This window comes from Trichomycterus rosablanca, chromosome 10, assembly GCF_030014385.1.
Source record: "Trichomycterus rosablanca isolate fTriRos1 chromosome 10, fTriRos1.hap1, whole genome shotgun sequence".
NCBI classification, from domain to species: Eukaryota; Metazoa; Chordata; class Actinopteri; order Siluriformes; family Trichomycteridae; genus Trichomycterus; species Trichomycterus rosablanca.
In genome coordinates, this window is record NC_085997.1 from 32,725,287 (window position 1) to 32,742,625 (window position 17,339).

Consider the following 17,339-nt stretch of genomic DNA (forward strand, 5'->3'; position numbering starts at 1 on the left):
CTTAAAGCAGGTACGTTTAACTCTTGATGCATGCTCAATAATCCAGGTACACAAATCCACAAAGTTGAATCAGTTCATGAGTGACGAAACGTATCTCTACAACAAACTTGTGTCAAGATGAACTGATTCAACTTTGTGGACAGGTACATTTAAGATTTTTAAAATACAAATCTCAGGCTATAGGTAAAGAGAGTTCAAGGGACACCACATCATGTAATTACTCAGTACTCAATGAAACAAGTAGTCAGACTGTTAAACCCATACAATTTCATACCAACCAAGGATGGCAGTCAATATTTATTTTACCACTTTAGTACAGATGAAAAAAATCTGGCAGATTTAAACCTTTAAAGTTAGTACTTTTCACAGCATGTGAATATTTAAATAAAATATACTTTAAATATTATAAAATGTTTCCTTCTATAACACAGTCAACATAAATACATACATTAAATACATAGAAGCACATTGGCAATTTATATTAACACAAATTACATAATGCTAAATGACAAAGTGCATAATTATCAGCAGGTTAAGTAGATTCACCGAATCAAAAGTCTCTAGATCATTTTAATATAAAATTGTACTGTGATTTAAAAGTTCATCTTGATCAGTTCATTCTAAGTGCAATGTCCCAAAGAGCTTGTCCCAGTGAGTGAAGTATGGAGCATAGTTAGCCTTGAACTTCTGGTGATGAAGATCATGATGCGTGGCACCTCCGTACAGTCCCCAAGGCACAAGTCTGTGTGTTGCCCAAGGCAGGTCATACCCACAGTGGTCCTCCACTGACAGCCACATGTTCAGGATATGAAACAGCATCTCAGTAAATGGGTGGCAGCCCAGCAGCATGGGGTTCATGGCTGCGAAGAAGCCGAGGGAAAGTGTCTCCCAAGCGCCAGAGTATTCAGTAGTAAGAGCGAAGGTAGAAGTATAATTGTGGTGCACCTTGTGAAAAGTTCGGTAGAGCCAGGGCACCTTGTGATGCAGCACATGCCAGACGAAGTACTGGAAGTCAAAGAGCAGCAGACAGGCCACCAGATGCTGAATGATTTCAAGAAAACGTGGTGATTCTGCTGGGTAGATAACAGGTCTCCAGTACCAGTGCAGCAGGCTTAGTGGAAAGAGGTACACCACATGGTTATAGAGGGAAAGAGCCAGGCAATTCCACATCTTCTTCAGTGATACATCGCTCTTTTGCTGGATCTTGTATTTCCTCACTAAAGGCACTCGAGGTGACAGCAAGTCCAGGATTACAAACGGCAGACAAAAGCTTATGTAGATAGTCAGTGAAAACAGTACAGGGAAAAGAGGAGACCTTAGCCAGGTCTCGTACTGTCTGATGGTGTCCCAGATGTCCTGCAGCTGAAACATCCTGTAGCTCTGAATCTGACTGAAAGTGAATGGCTGCTTGCTCACAGGCATTAAAAAGACACTGAACCCTCCCCTTTTTCTGCTCCTCCCTACCTATGACATAAACAGTCTAAATCCATTTCACTCCGGAATTTCCAGCCTTGTACGTTTTTCTTATTGCTTCACCATAGGAAGTGACACATACTTGGCCTTGAGCTTCCTTGACATAATGTAATCAGACAAATAGCTTATAGATGAAGCTCAATTCAGTTTAACTGAGTTTAAAGAATATATTTTAGTTTGGTAATTGTAAACTATTTATGACATCAGAAATGTACCGATTATTCAATATATTTATTTACTGTATTTTCCAAACCTTTATATATTTAGGTTTAATAATGGCTCTAGTAATAAAGCTGTAAAGGTTAACATACAGGTATGTGGAACCAAACAAAACATGTTCTCTAAAAAGGAAGCAACATGATCAGTAAAATAGGTTCAGCCATAATAAATAAAAAAAAGAAAACCTGTCTGTTTATAAAAGTAAAATGCACAAATTTTCTTACATACATTATAATAGGTTTGTCCACTAAAGAACATGTGCCAGTGTGAAAAACATCACATTTTAAACACAACAGGCTTAATGTAGCCATTATTTGGATTATATAACAATGTGCATACTTTTCGTTTGGAGAATAATGGCTTGCATTTCCTCCCTAGAGGTAAAACATGTTACTCTGGGTCTGAACGAATGTGAGTGGCTGCTTGTTCACAGACACCAATTCTCCCTTGGTCTAACATAAACAATCTAATTCCACCTCACACTGGAATTTCCAGAAAAAGCAACTCTTCCTTTTCTTATTCATTCTAACACCACATTGTACAAAAGAACAAAAATGCTTTATTCTTGAGTTGCCTGATGCTGTGAATGGGGGGAAAATGAAACATTTTTTGCCTTGACATACAGTCCTGGTCAACTTTACTGATGCTTAGCTAGAGCTTTGAACTATCAATCGTAAGGTTGTGGGTTTGAATCCTGGCTCTGCCATGCAGTCAGTGACCGTGCGTTCTGACCCCAGTTTTCAAACATACGTGCTGGAAACATGCTGGAATACGCTAAAAAGAATTGTATTGTACTGTACTTGTGTATATGTATATTTGACCAATAAAGACATTCTATACTTTAATTTAAAAGGCCAGTTTTTTTCCCTGTTCCTTGTTTACTACGCTTCTACACAATACACAATGCATCAATCAAGAAGATCAATAAAATAGAAAGAGGAAAACTGATGAGATAATCCTACAAACGGTGAGTTAAAATGTGGCAAAGAAACCATGTACAACATCCAAAGAACTTCAGGCTTGAACTGTAGACATCTGAAGTGATGGTTTCAACCAGTACCATGTGGCACACACTGAACAAAACGGGGCTCTATGGGAAAAGGTCGAAGAGGACCTCACTCTGCTGAACTACTAAACTTTGCCAAAACTTACATAGACAAACCACAGACCTTCTGGGAAAATGTACAGATGAAACTAAACTAAAGCTTTTTGGCAGTGCATATCAGCATAATAACTATAATTATAGATGATGAAACGAAGCCCAAAAAATTGCACCCTACCTACAATGAATCACAGTGGAGGATCCATAGTGTTCTGGCACTAGAGGTCTTAAATGTGTTACAGAAACAATTAAATCAGAGAATTATCAAAGCATTTTAGAACATGATGCGCTCTAAAAAAGGGCCCTACAGCAAGATAATGGCCCAAAGCATACATCCAAAAGTACACAAGAATGATTAAGAAGGACAAATTGACCATTTCAAACTGACCAGCTATGAGTCCTGATCTCACTCTGTAACCCAAATGCAAATGTTTAATCAAGGTACAATATTGTGGCTAAAAACTAACAAAATGTGACAATTGCAAACTAATAGGGTGGCCATGCTGTACCTAATGTGCTACTGTCAGTTTCTAATTGCACAGGTTATTCAGGGTATTCATGGAAGTAGAAGTTTGCTGACGATCTTGTGATTTTTCATTCTCTCAGAGTAAATGTGCAACCTTAACTGTAAACAAGCAGAAGCAACAACAGGATGATTTCCACTTTGCCTTTCTACAACTGTTGTGGTCTTGAACTTTCTGAAGTCCTGTTAACATTTTTGTTAGTTTTTTTTTTTTTTTAACGTTTTAATACAATTAATTGCAGTTGGGTTTTAAATATTGTGCTTGTAGTGGTTCCCTCCAGTGCTTGTTCTGTGATGAATAATTAGCAGTCTGTAGGTTGGTCCCTGGTCAATAAGGGTGACCAAATGTACCAGCCTGTGTACAGAACAAGTCACTTTGCAATGGAAACAATCATCACAGATTTAAAGACGTACCGTATAAAAGGACACTGTTAACTTTCCACACAGCAATGACGCAAAAGATCCAAGTATATCTAATGTCTATGTAGTTGCAGATTGCCATCTAGTGGACTATAGTAGATGCTAATGCCTGCAGCCTTACAATGTTTCAAATACACAAAAAAATCAATTTCAAGAAAAACAACAATCAAAGTGATTTATTAATCCTCTTAAACATTTTTTAACTAATCTGCAGATACAATACTTTTTGGCTGACCAAATTTATTGTATTTTGTAATAAGTTTAGTGCCTGTGATACACTCAAAAAAGTTTGAACAGAGCTAAATATAAGTGAAAAGTTTACAGTATATTAAAGTGTTACCGTTTTGAAACACAATACAAAGAATAATCGGTAACAGGTGAGTGTCAGGATTCAGCATAAAAATAGGATCAACCAAAGATAAAATAGAAAAAGAGAAATTCCTCAACTATACATAATATTGTAAAAAAGAAAAGAAAAAAAAAAAAGAAGAAAAAAAAAAAAATTCAGGAAATCGTATGACATTTTGTAGATATGATTAATATAATATAATATAATATAATATAATTAATATAATATAATATAATATAATATAATATAATATAATATAATATAATATAATATAATATAATATAATATAATATAATATAATATAATATAATATAATATAATATAATATAATATAATATAATATAATATAATATAATATAATATAATATAATATAATATAATATAATATAATATAATATAATATAATATAATATAATATAATATAATATAATAATATAATATAATATAATATAATAACAAAAAATGGCCAAAAAGAAAAAGTATTTTCTATGGCAACATAATAAAAGAAAGAACATCATTTCACGTTTTAATAAACATTTTTGTGAATCTAAAATCACAAAACGTCAACGTCAAGTATATGAATATATGTCCAGTTTTGGCCAAATGCTAAAACTTTTTTAGGTCCAGGGACTCAGGGATACAGAATCAGAATCAGCTTTATTCGCCAAGTATGTTTACACACACAAGGAATTTGTTTACGGCTGTTGTTAGCTCTCTACAATTTACAAACAATACAATATACAGACAAGACTACATGCAGACAATGTACAAATGTACATGTTCAGCAGAATTTGCATATATAAAAATATAAAAAAATATAAAAATAGCATAAGATAAATAGTAAAGTAAGGTAAGATGCAGTTACAAAATTATACAGCATGTATAAAGTGCATTGTGGCATGTAAACAACAGTAAACAGCAGTTCAGTTTTAGTTATTAATGAGTTTGATGGCATTTGGAAAAAACTGTTACAGTTTGTCTGTTCTTCTGCTAAACCATCGTGCTGTATGCTTCATTTAAGAGTCCGTGGTGCATCGGTGTGTTTGAGCTTGTTTAAAAGCTCATTGGCTTTAGAACGTATGCTGTTTTCACAGTGTCTGCGTTCCATTTTAGATAAAAACACAGTTATTGGGTGAGTACAGGTGTGTTTTTTTATTTTGCTTCTTATTATATCATAGTTGCATGTAATCGGAGCGATGCTAGAGATAACAGCAACGATACAAAGGTACACCAAGGTAAGGTTTGTGTGCACAGTGCGGTCGAACTGTATCATGTTACATTAAAAAAAAGTTAAGAAAGGTTGTGGATGGAAAAGGGCCAATTGCGTGTTCCCCACTTGGGATTGTGATTGAGTACACGTTGCATTGGGTGCGTAAACATGGAGCCGGCGTTGAAAAGCGTGAGTTGGCAACGGTGGGATTCGAACCCACGCCCCCGAAGAGACTGGAGCCTTAATCCAGCGCCTTAGACCGCTCGGCCACGCTACCACTGGTGTGGGTGTCGATCAAAACAACCAACTATGCATTCAATTTCTACCTGCATTTTCCAATAGAACTCAAAGAGGTTGCGCACTGAAAAGCATTGAGTGCAGTGGCCACACTTGTGATCGAGCACAAGCTACACCAAACTGGTGAACATAATGAGTTGGCAGCGGTGGGATTCGAACCCACGCCTCCGAAGAGACTGGAGCCTAAATCCAGCACCTTAGACCGCTCGGCCACGCTACCCTGACAATGATGGTGCTTAATTTGCCCTCAAACTGTAGTCCAGAATCAGGTGTGTCCCTCCGCCGCTGAAAGTAGTCCACTATCGTATAACGTTTGTTATTCTTGTTTTTATCAGTATTAATATTAATGGCTTTCCGTCTGTGAAAAACATTGGTTAGCCCCATGCTCCCATGGTTTTAACGTTTTAAAAAAATTTTATTGTTCTGTCTAACTCAAAAATGGTGCCCACCTATAGGAATCACCCACTCTTTCCCCTTTTCTTTTTTTTACTAATAACTTACAGACATGAGTTGAATGAACATTGACAACTTAGAAAAACTTACAAGTAGTCAAGACAACTGATTATTTTACGTTATATTTTCTGAAAACTTATTAACCTAAGTTCAATATCCAAAACTTGTCATGACAATTTGAGTTGAAAAGAAGAAATGAGTTCACATAACTTATTGAGGCTGAAATGTTTTACAGTGTACGCATGAATCCAACTAACATTTGCACTTCAAGTATCTAGAAAGCACAAACCAAAGTCTGCAAATGTTTGTTTTTCCCCACACTGTATCTTTTTCTGACTTGTTTTTATTTTCTTTCCAGGGTGTGTTCCTTACCTTTCCTGCCCAAGCTGTTTTCCAAAGTCCTCCGCAACTCTTATCAGGATTCACTATTCGAAACCTACTAAATAAATGTTGTTTTGGAATAAGATGGTGTTCTGAGTTTTGCAGAAGTCAACAACACGCTTTTCTTCTTCAGACTGGTTTTTAAATGAAAGTTAAAGAGAATGCTACACAGCGTGTTAATTTAAAACAGCAATTTCGACATAAATTAATTCGATGGCAAATGTGACGAATGAACATCTGTGTGGAGACCAGACAGACTCGGCTTTAGCAAAGGTCGGTAGTGTTTGGCGTGCGCCATCTAGTGGAATCAATTGAAATGCAGGGTATAGCAGGAAATAAATGAAATGAATGCGGTTGTAGGACAATTTTATAAATACTCAGCGGGCCGGATTAAACAGCCTAACAGGCCGTATGTGGCCCGCGGGCCGTAGTTTGCCCACCACTGACCTATAAGCTAAAGGGGCCCTAATATATTATATATATACAGTATATATATTAGGGCTGCAACTATCGATTATTTTTGTAATCGAGTATTCTATCGATTATTCCAGCGATTAATCGAGTAATCGGATAAGAAATACTTTTGCTTTAACAAAGAGCAAAAACAAATACATATTAGATTAAATAAGACGTGTTTCTTAAACCAAACTGTACATTTGTATTCCTTGCATACAGGACAGTTTAACATTTTTTAAATGCAAAAATAAATAAATCAAAAATAAATCAATTTACTTTTAAAATGTAAACAGGCAACCTGAAACATCAGGTCATCAAGTCATAAATAATAATAAACAAAAATACATGAACATAAGCCTGTAATTTGTGCAACTTTCAAAACTCAAAGTTTCAGCTACAGCTCACGCAGAACATAAAGCTTTAATATTTTGTTGGGAGGTTTTGTGGTGTTTGTAGGGGGATAAAAATCTGTCAGGATTGTGTCTCTAGATGAGGTAGATCTGGTGTGTGTGTGTGTGTGTGTGTGTGTGTTTGCCTAAATCTTCATAAAAGCCTGTGGTGGTTGAAACGAAGTAGTCAGTAAACATGAGTAAAGTAAACACGACGCTCTGATGGTGTGGATGTTATACTGAGTTTTAGTTTTATCAGCTTAAAATGATCTCAAACTTTCTGTGGTTTTCTCTGTCCAGTCTCCTCCTGTTCGCTATTTTCTCTCTATATTTTGCAGTCCGCGCTATCAAATCTCGGCTGCGTCCTAAACCGATACGTTCAGTTCGCAGGAGCGGCGAACGTGTCCAAATACATAGTGTTCATCAAACTGTCCGCAAAAAGAACCCGGATGAAGTCCTGTTAAGTTCTGTTTATGTTTAAGATATTTGGGACGCAGCCCTCAGATTCTTCACGTCACCTGCACACAGCGTTAAACACGCTGCGCAAAAGTGAAAGTCGTCCGTGTAAAACACCGTGAGCTGTATATGGTTGTGCGGATTAAACGATTCCTCGATGCAAAAAATTTGAATCGATGATTTTTAGTAATCGATTTACTCGAGTTACTCGAGGAATCGTTTCAGCCCTAATATATATATATCAGTGGCGATTTCTCTGCAAGGGAAGCTCAGCTTCCCCTAAAATGTCAAAAATTTAATGGTCAAATATGTACAGTTGTGTTAACATTTCATTGACTACAAATGCGTTAGAACACGTTCATCTTGAAGACGAGTTCGTTCAGAATCAGCTACTTATCACAAATCGACTCGATTTTGTTAACTTAACTCATACATTCCCGGAGCGTCAATGCATTTACCCGCAGAAGCTGAGCGTCTCTTTGCTTCTATGGGGCTGCATGGGCGGGACTTCGAAACTCGCCGGTCATTGGATAAATGCCACGATTTTGTCCCGCCCCCGGACGCTGAGCGTCTCTGGGGGTGAATGGGGCTGTGGGCGGGTCTGGACGCTGAGCTTCTGCAAGATGATTGGAGGATCAGTCGAAAGGCTAAATCCCGTTTTGATTGACAGCTGTCGCTGGGAGCTTCAGTACCATCGCAGATTTTGCGAGTGAAGTCGGAAGACAAACTGCAACCCATTTCATGCCATTTTCTTGAAAACTAACAAAGGGGAGAATTTATACATTTATATATAAATAAATTGACAAATTTTATGATGTAAGCCGACAATGAGCTTCCCCTCTTTGAAAGACCAGCAGCCGCCACTGATCTATATATATATAATGTCTTACAGCGTGGTGAGCGTATCAATATATAAATGCAAACATATGTTTATACATGTTCAAAAGATTGATTGATCTTAAGCAGAAGTTAAAGTGACAGACAAAGGACTGTGTATTTTATTTTTTAAATATAATCTGTTGTTTAAGTGCTCAATATATGACGAGATATATAAACTTTGTGATCTCCCCATTAATTCGTATGGTGCAAAAAATATTTATCGCTGAAAAACATGACTTACCTTCATCTACCAGCACTAATGCACTGACACAGACAGATCTTCTCTCTTTTTAATTTCATTATTTTAGTAGCTCAGACTGCCTTAAGATGGATCGGCATGGCCCATCCGATTCACTAGTAGACTGAAAAAGAATCAAACAAATTTATATCAGCAGCTATGCAATCAGTACACAGTTTAGCATTTACCCTGTGGTAACACACCAAAGAGAAGCTGAAAACAGTCAGGCCTTTAAGCATACAGTGCATCACAAAAGTGAGTACACCCCTCACATTTCTGCAAATATTTCATTATATCTTTTCATGGGACAACACTATAGACATGAAACTTGGATATAACTTAGAGTAGTCAGTGTACAGCTTGTATAGCAGTGTAGATTTACTGTCTTCTGAAAATAACTCAACACACAGCCATTAATGTCTAAATAGCTGGCAACATAAGTGAGTACACCCCACAGTGAACATGTCCAAAGATATAATGAAATATTTGCAGAAATGTGAGAGGTGTACTCACTTTTGTGATACACTGTATATAGATGGACAGGCAGGCACAAAGGTATATGAATGGATGGATGAATAGATATTGTCAGCACCAAAACTGTAAAGAAGTGAGTTGTTTTACATATTTTAACACAAATATATTTTAAACACAATCTATTTTTCGAAAATCAACTAGACCTTACTTCAAGTTTCCGAGATCCAGGCCTCGTTGTAATTTTCTCTTTTACGGCATAGTCCTAGAATGAAATTATTTAGGATATGTAGTTATCTGGGACTACAAAACCAGTAACATTCTGTGGATGTGGTTGTAAAGCAATGTACTGAATATCAAACTTGCTGCTACTATTATGAACAAGAATATGGAAAACCCATCCTGATGTGCTGATGTAAATGTAGGCAGATACTGTTATCTACAATACCCGGGTCTGTAGTTAATCTGTAGTTAACAGAATGCTACAATAGCTTAAACACAGTGGCACAAATGCAGGGTTTTTCCTGGGTTGATGGCGGGCTTAGGTGGTGTGGTCACTGGGCTTGGGCTTAGGTGGTGCCCAAGTTATATAAGAGTAGGGAAAAACCTGAAATGTGTGTTAATAGACATTTTCTGAATAAATGATATAAACTTTGATCAACTGCCTCAGTTTCACAGCAATAATTTAAAGCACACATTTCACCCACCATTCAAAAGAAAATGCTGGACCTCCACTATTTTAAGAGCAACTTGCAGGTTAACGTCCACATTTAATTAATGTAGAGATATGTGTATAAATAAGACATAAAAGGTGAATTGGCTCGTAGGAAATATTAAAAGCATTTACAAACTTCTCTATGTTCATTTCTTAGTAATATTATCTGTACACTTAGAATCATAAAAAGTGATAAGTTTATAAACTAAGTAATTGCACCAGTCTTAACGCGTTGCAAGCATTACTAGGCATTTAAAAAGCGAACAATCAACTAACATCAGAAAACAGACTGTTAATGCTAATGTTACAGTTTAGCTAACGTCCCAAATAACTAAATTGAAGACATGGAATCCTGAGACCTGTGTTATTTTCGGCTTTCTAAAATGGGCACTTATTTTTAATAACATTTCAGGCATAGTAAAGATATTATTGTGTATTATTATAAACTGTTTAAGTTTATGACTTACCATCGAACTTCAGGGTTTAGCATGTTAGCAGGGCGCCGCTTCACCAACGGCTTTTTATCCATTTCTCACTTTCCAGATAACAGTTTAGCCGTTGACGAGATTACCGTCGTCAGATTCTTGTGTCCTTTAATAAACTCTGACTCAATAACACATGTGGCAGGAACTTTATCTTTAAGCAGATACACAGCGCGGACTTTCACAGACTCGTTTCTGAGAATTAAATCACTGAAACTGACACTAAATTTGTCTGACGCGAAGCTCGAGACGCTTGGTTGAGATAACGGTCTCAAATCAAGTGCGCATGCCCAGATGTCCAGACTGACATGATGTCTGCAGAAGAGAGATTTGCGCAGAATAGGCTTAATAAAAGGCGCTATAAAGTCATCTGTCTGATGTAATATTGATGTAATGTAATATTTGTCCTGTCTGCATGAGGTTATTTGTATTTTTGTAATATTATAAATATGTAAATCTGTGCTGTATTCTTTTTTTATTGGAATATTGTTAATCATCTAATTTTTTAGATGTAAATAATGTCTTTTTGACATGTTTTTCATGTCATGTAATTAACTTACCCCCACACACATACACGTACACCCTTCATTTACATACCTCATTTAAATAATACATAAATATTATATACATTATTATTGTCTTGATATTTGTATCGTCATTTACCTATATGATCATAGTTAAACTGTAAATTACTGTAAACATCAAACAGGTGACTATGAACTATTCTTAGTTAAACTGTAAACTGTAAGTTGACTGAATTTCACAATTTAACAATATCATGTATACAGTTGAACTGTAAACTTCACAGTCAATATTATTAAACACTGGAAGAGGTGGCCATGAACTTCATGGTAACATGAGAGTTCACAGTTGTACTCATGGTCAAACTGTAAAAGTGACAGTAGAACTCTGAACTATTATGGTTCAACTGTAAACTTCACAGTTTTACTGTAAAACTTCACAGTACATTTTTTCCTGGGACAAGTTACACTTCCAAGGCAAATCTTAACAACCACATTTCCTCATGAACATAGCCAATTTTCCCAAGAGGAGAGGAAGATCTCAAGATAAAAACCAAAAACCCCCACACGTTTTATTTGAAGTCTTATGAACTCAACACCAGAAGGTGACGGTATTTCCTAAGGCAACTTCATAAACACTTTGGAAACGTCGGACTGCCAAGATCTCCAATCACATTCATTGCTGCGACGTTCGACAGCCAATCACTGTGCACAGATCTTCAGCGCCGTCCAGAATTTCCAGCATTTAACCAGCCACAGCAAAGAATTGTTGGAGTAGCGACTAATCTTGACCCGTCAGATACACGACCGTTCTTTTGTTACAGTAAGCTTGCAAGCAGAGCAACATGAGCGATGCTAGAGATAACAGCAACGATACAAAGGTACACCAAGGAAAGGTTTGTGTGCACAGTGCGGTCGAACTGTATCATGTTACATAAAAAAGTTAAGAAAGGTTGTGGATCGAAAAGGGCCAATTGCGTGTGCCCCACTTGGGATTGTGATTGAGTACACGTTGCATTGGGTGGGTGAACATGGAGCCGGCGTTGAAAAGCGTGAGCTGGCAGCGGTGGGATTCGAACCCACGCCCCCGGAGAAACTGGAGCCTTAATCCAGCACCTTAGACCGCTCAGCCTGAGGTTGCGGACCGAAAAGCACCGAGTGCAAGCCGTAGCCTAGTGGTTAAGGTGAAGGACTAGTAATCCAAAGGTTGCTGGTTCAAGCCCCACCACTGCCAGGTTGCACCCACCACTCCCTTGAGCAAGGCCCTTAACCTTCAATTGCTCATACTGTAAATGTAATGTAAGTCGCTTTTGATAAAGGCGTCTGCTAAATGCTGAAAATGTAAATGAGTGCAATCGGCACCCTTGTGATCGAGCACAAGCTACACCAAACTGGTAAACAACATGAGTTGGCAGCGGTGGGATTCGAACCCACGCCTCCGAAGAGACTGGAGCCTAAATCCAGCGCCCACGCTACCCTGATAACAATGGTGCTTCCTGGCATCATGGGCATCAACTTACATTAACAAACTCATGCTGAAAGTTTTCTAATAACATCAAAGTCTTCCTATTAGGAGGTGGCTGTACCACTACGCATGAATCCAACTAACATTTGCACCAGAGTATTCAGTAGTAAGAGCGAAGGTAGAAGTATAATTGTGGTGCACCTTGTGAAAAGTTCGGTAGAGCCAGGGCACCTTGTGATGCAGCACATGCCAGACGAAGTACTGAAAGTCAAAGAGCAGCAGACAGGCCACCAGATGCTGAATGATTTCAAGAAAACGTGGTGATTCTGCTGGGTAGATAACAGGTCTCCAGTACCAGAGCAGCAGGCTTAGTGGAAAGAGGTACACCACATGGTTATAGAGGGAAAGAGCCAGGCAATTCCACATCTTCTTCAGTGATACATCGCTCTTTTGCTGGATCTTGTATTTCCTCACTAAAGGCACTCGAGGTGACAGCAAGTCCAGGATTACAAACGGCAGACAAAAGCTTATGTAGATAGTCAGTGAAAACAGTACAGGGAAAAGAGGAGACCTTAGCCAGGTCTCGTACTGTCTGATGGTGTCCCAGATGTCCTGCAGCTGAAACATCCTGTAGCTCTGAATCTGACTGAAAGTGAATGGCTGCTTGCTCACAGGCATTAAAAAGACACTGAACCCTCCCCTTTTTCTGCTCCTCCCTACCTATGACATAAACAGTCTAAATCCATTTCACTCCGGAATTTCCAGCCTTGTACGCAAACCTTCGTTTTTCTTATTGCTTCACCATAGGAAGTGACACATACTTGGCCTTGAGCTTCCTTGACATAATGTAATCAGACAAATAGCTTATAGATGAAGCTCAATTCAGTTTAACTGAGTTTAAAGAATATATTTTAGTTTGGTAATTGTAAACTATTTATGACATCAGAAATGTACCGATTATTTAATATATTTATTTACTGTATTTTCCAAACATTTATATTGTAACAATGAGCTCCAGTGTGCCACGCCCCCCTCTCAGTGAGCACACTCAGTCTCCTGCCATGCCGCGTTTCTGATTGGTTCCCTGAGCCAATTAGCTCCAGCTGTCCCTCATTTCAGCAGAGAATAAGAGGGAAGCTAGGAGAAACCTCACCAGAGGTTATTCTGCTTTGCCATGTATCGCATTCTGTTTGATGCTTTGATGCTTTGATGCTTTAACTTCTTAGATAATATCCTTGCTTGTGTCTGTTCAGTTCCTGTCCCTGTCCTGTGTAGTTCTGTTTGTCCTGTTTAGCCTGTTTATTTACCAGTGTGTTTAGTTTAGTTTAGCCTTATTTGTCTTGTTTAGCCTGTGTAGCTTGTCAAGTTTAGTTAGCCTGTTATCCTGTTTAGTTTGTTTAGTCTGTTTCGTCTCTTCCCCATGTTTAGTTCTGTTTACCCCAGTTTAGTTCTTGTTAGCCTTTGTTTGTTTAGTCCTGTTAGCCCTGTGTAGTTCTGTCTAGTTTTGTCCAGTTCCCTGTTTAGCCGTGTTTACCCCGTTTAGTCTTGTTCATCCTGTTTTGCCTAGTTAGTCTTGATTATTCTTGTTTTGCATAGTTAGCCTTGGTTAGTCTTGTTAGTTTTATTTAGCTGTGTTTCACTTAGTTTAGTCCGGTTTGTTCTGTTGCCTTGTCTTTTGTTATTTAATAAACCTTTAGTTTTGAGTTCATCTCTGCGTGTGTGTCCGCCCTCTTTGTCTTGTCCTAGCCCCTGCGTGACATATATATTAAGGTTTAATAATGGCTCTAGTAATAAAGCTGTAAAGGTTAACATACAGGTATGTGGAACCAAACAAAACATGTTCTCTAAAAAGGAAGCAATGTGATCAATAAAATAGGTTCAAACATAATAAATAAAAAAAAGAAATCCTGTCTGTTTATAAAAGTAAAATGCACAAATTTTCTTACATACATTATAATAGGTTTGTCCACTAAAGTCAAGTCAACTTTATTTATATAGCGCTTTTTACAATAGACATTGTCACAAAGCAACTTTACAAAATCCATGACCAATAGATACAAAAACCCCTGTTGAGCAAGCCGAGGGCGACTGTGGCAAGGAAAAACTCCCTGAAAATTACAGGAAGAAACCTTGAGAGGAACCAGACTCAGCAGGGCCCATCCTTCTTGGGTGGTCTGGAGGATACTTTAAATAAATACATAATTTACACAAAGCATCTAAACACAGAATTAAATGAACTAAAAGTTATAACTGGTAATAAATAGATAAATAATCTTCAATAAAGTCTGTAGTGATTTCTTGTCATTCTTGGTGAAAATTACTCCAGACCCGTCACATCCGGCAGGAACAGTGTCGACTGCCGTGGCGACTCGACTTTAATCCTTAACCTTGGCGTGTAAACAGGTTCCCACCAGAATGCCCTTGGAGTAAAACAACAAAGAATGTAGTTAATAATGTACAATGCTAGTTGAGTAAAACAGTTTTACAGAGAGTTTTAGACTCCGGCAGCCCTAATTATTACAGCATAACTAAAAGGGAGAGCAAGCAGGTAACAAGGTCATGAAGGCTTTCACAGGACATCAGCGCCCATCTCCCCACCGTCATCAAACCTGAGTGATCGGATAAGAGAGGCAGAACGACAGCAACCCAACATCCCTGATCACCACAAGTTTCTATGACCAAGAACCCCCAAGCTCTGCGCCTTTGTCTATACTAATCAAAAGCTTGAGAAAATAAATATGTTTTCAGTCTAGACTTAAACATTGAGACTGTGTCCGAATCCCGAACAGAGGCAGGAAGATTATTCCAGAGTTGTGGAGCTTTGTAAGAAAATGCTCTTCCACCAGCTGTGGTCTTTTTAATTTTAGGAACTATAAGTAACCCTGCATCTTGTGAACGAAGTGGACGCGCTGGATTATAGTGATTAATAAGTTCACTCAGATACTGTGGAGCCAGACCGTGTAGCGCTTTATAGGTTAGTAAAAGTATTTTGTATTCAATGCGGAATTTAACTGGCAGCCAGTGTAGAGACGATAGAACAGGAGTAATATGATCAAATTTTCTAGTTCTAGTTAGCACTCGAGCTGCTGCATTTTGAACTAACTGGAGTTTGTTTATGGATCTACCAGAGCATCCAGTTAGAAGAGCATTACAATAATCTAACCGAGAAGTTATAAACGCATGGATCAGTTTTTCGGCGTCATTAGCAGATAGTATATTTCTTATTTTAGAGATATTACGCAAATGATAGAAAGCAACTCTAGTAATATTATTAATGTGTGTATCAAAGGAAAGATCTGAATCTAGTGTGACACCTAAGTTTTTTACATCTGGGCTGGGAGTAACAGAGAAAGTGTTTAGGTTTAGCACCAGGTTAGACAACTTGTCTCTTGCAGCTTTAGAGCCAACAAGTAAAACCTCAGTTTTATCTGAACTAAGTAAAAGAAAATTACACGACATCCAGTTTTTTATGTCGTTTACACAATCTTCTATCTTACTGATTGTGTCGGTATCATTTGGTTTGGCTGATATATACAGCTGAGTGTCATCTGCATAGCAGTGAAATTTATGCCATGTTTATGAATAATTTCACCTAGTGGAAGCATATAGAGTGTAAATAATAGGGGTCCCAGTACCGACCCCTGTGGAACACCACACTTTACTTTTGTAGTTTCTGAGCATTTATTATTTACATAAACAAATTGCGAGCGGTCAGTCAAATATGAATGAAACCAAGAGAGTGCGAGTCCTTTAACACCTACTGTATTTTCTAGCCTCTCCAGTAAAATGTTATGATCGACCGTATCAAACGCTGCACTAAGATCTAATAGAACAAGAAAAGAGACACATCCATTATCAGAAGACATTAACAACTCGTTAACTACTCTAATTAATGCGGTTTCGGTACTATGGTTGGGTCTAAATCCTGATTGAAATTTTTCATGAATACAATTTTCATTCAAATAAGAACATAATTGTTTGGAAACAACTTTTTCTAATATCTTTGAGACAAAAGGAAGGTTTGAAATTGGCCTATAATTAGCTAGAACATGTGGATCAAGATTAGGTTTTTTAATCAGGGGTTTAATAACAGCACTTTTAAACAATTTAGGTACATATCCAAGGCTAAGGGATGCATTGATTAATGTAAGCAGGGGCTCTACAATAGCTGGGAGTAAATCTTTAAGTAAACGAGTTGGAACAGGATCAAGTATACACGATGATGACTTTGATGGCCTATTTTTGTGCATTTTCCGCCTGAAAGACATACCTAGTTTCTAAGGCTTCTCATTCAGAAAGTTTATAAGATAACACAAAAATTATACTTCAGTGTTATAGAAAACCCTTTAAAGTATCAGGAAAACACAGCCAAATGCCATGATGTTATGTTACAATGATCAAATGATGACAAAAACACCCCAAAATGTAGGCGCTTTTTACATTTTTTTTTAAAGCCAAAGTTTCAGTGAGTATAAGTAGGACTGCAGGTCTGCAGACCATCTACAGAACACTATAGAGTTGTAGCCAAAGGGGTTTTCTGTCACAGGCCCAAATTTTAGACCTCTAACTCATTCTGATTTTGAGTTATTGCACCTGGAGTGGCATCACACTTTACTGCTCTCCAAAGCTTTCCATAGCTTTCTAACTGACAATAAACAGATTATACTGCAGATAAAATGTGTAAAATGCATTATTTATACTTTATAAAGTCATTATTTATAACATTTGAGTGTTTTTTGGAGTGATGAACTCTCACAGTGAGCCAGTAAGCGCTCCCTTCCCCCAGCGCACACACACATATACAAACCGCTACTTTTGTAACAAGATACATGCAGCCGGT

The 17,339-nt window shown here is 37.6% G+C and overlaps 2 protein-coding genes, 1 long non-coding RNA gene and 2 other non-coding genes across 5 annotated transcripts; all 5 read right to left on the reverse strand.

Annotated features, from left to right (window-relative positions):
* Window positions 1-261: 261 nt before the first annotated feature.
* On the reverse strand, window positions 262-1,737 carry ch25h (cholesterol 25-hydroxylase). Its single transcript, XM_063003836.1, has one exon. It carries the CDS (start codon window positions 1,420-1,422, stop codon window positions 616-618), a length of 807 nt encoding a protein of 268 aa, XP_062859906.1. The 5' UTR covers window positions 1,423-1,737; the 3' UTR covers window positions 262-615.
* Window positions 1,738-5,491: 3,754 nt separating this feature from the next.
* Window positions 5,492-5,573, reverse strand: trnal-aag (transfer RNA leucine (anticodon AAG)). The gene has a single exon. It is a non-coding gene; the product is annotated as a tRNA-Leu (tRNA).
* A 158-nt stretch (window positions 5,574-5,731) lies between these two features.
* Window positions 5,732-5,813, reverse strand: trnal-uag (transfer RNA leucine (anticodon UAG)). The gene has a single exon. It is a non-coding gene; the product is annotated as a tRNA-Leu (tRNA).
* Window positions 5,814-12,622: 6,809 nt separating this feature from the next.
* LOC134322097 (cholesterol 25-hydroxylase-like protein) lies at window positions 12,623-13,206 on the reverse strand. Its single transcript, XM_063003968.1, has one exon. It carries the CDS (start codon window positions 13,175-13,177, stop codon window positions 12,623-12,625), a length of 555 nt encoding a protein of 184 aa, XP_062860038.1. The 5' UTR covers window positions 13,178-13,206.
* A 1,250-nt stretch (window positions 13,207-14,456) lies between these two features.
* Window positions 14,457-16,530, reverse strand: LOC134321436 (uncharacterized). The gene is made up of 2 exons (XR_010013852.1): window positions 16,261-16,530; window positions 14,457-14,919 (listed from the first exon to the last, which is right to left on the reverse strand). It is a non-coding gene; the product is annotated as an uncharacterized LOC134321436 (long non-coding RNA).
* Between the last annotated feature and the right edge of the window lie 809 nt (window positions 16,531-17,339).

What these genes read in the sequence shown, in the direction of transcription:
- LOC134322097 (XM_063003968.1), bottom strand. Translation starts at nt 13,177, where the DNA reads ATGCCTGTGAGCAAGCAGCCATTCACTTTCAGTCAGATTCAGAGCTAC.
- ch25h (XM_063003836.1), bottom strand. Translation starts at nt 1,422, where the DNA reads ATGCCTGTGAGCAAGCAGCCATTCACTTTCAGTCAGATTCAGAGCTAC.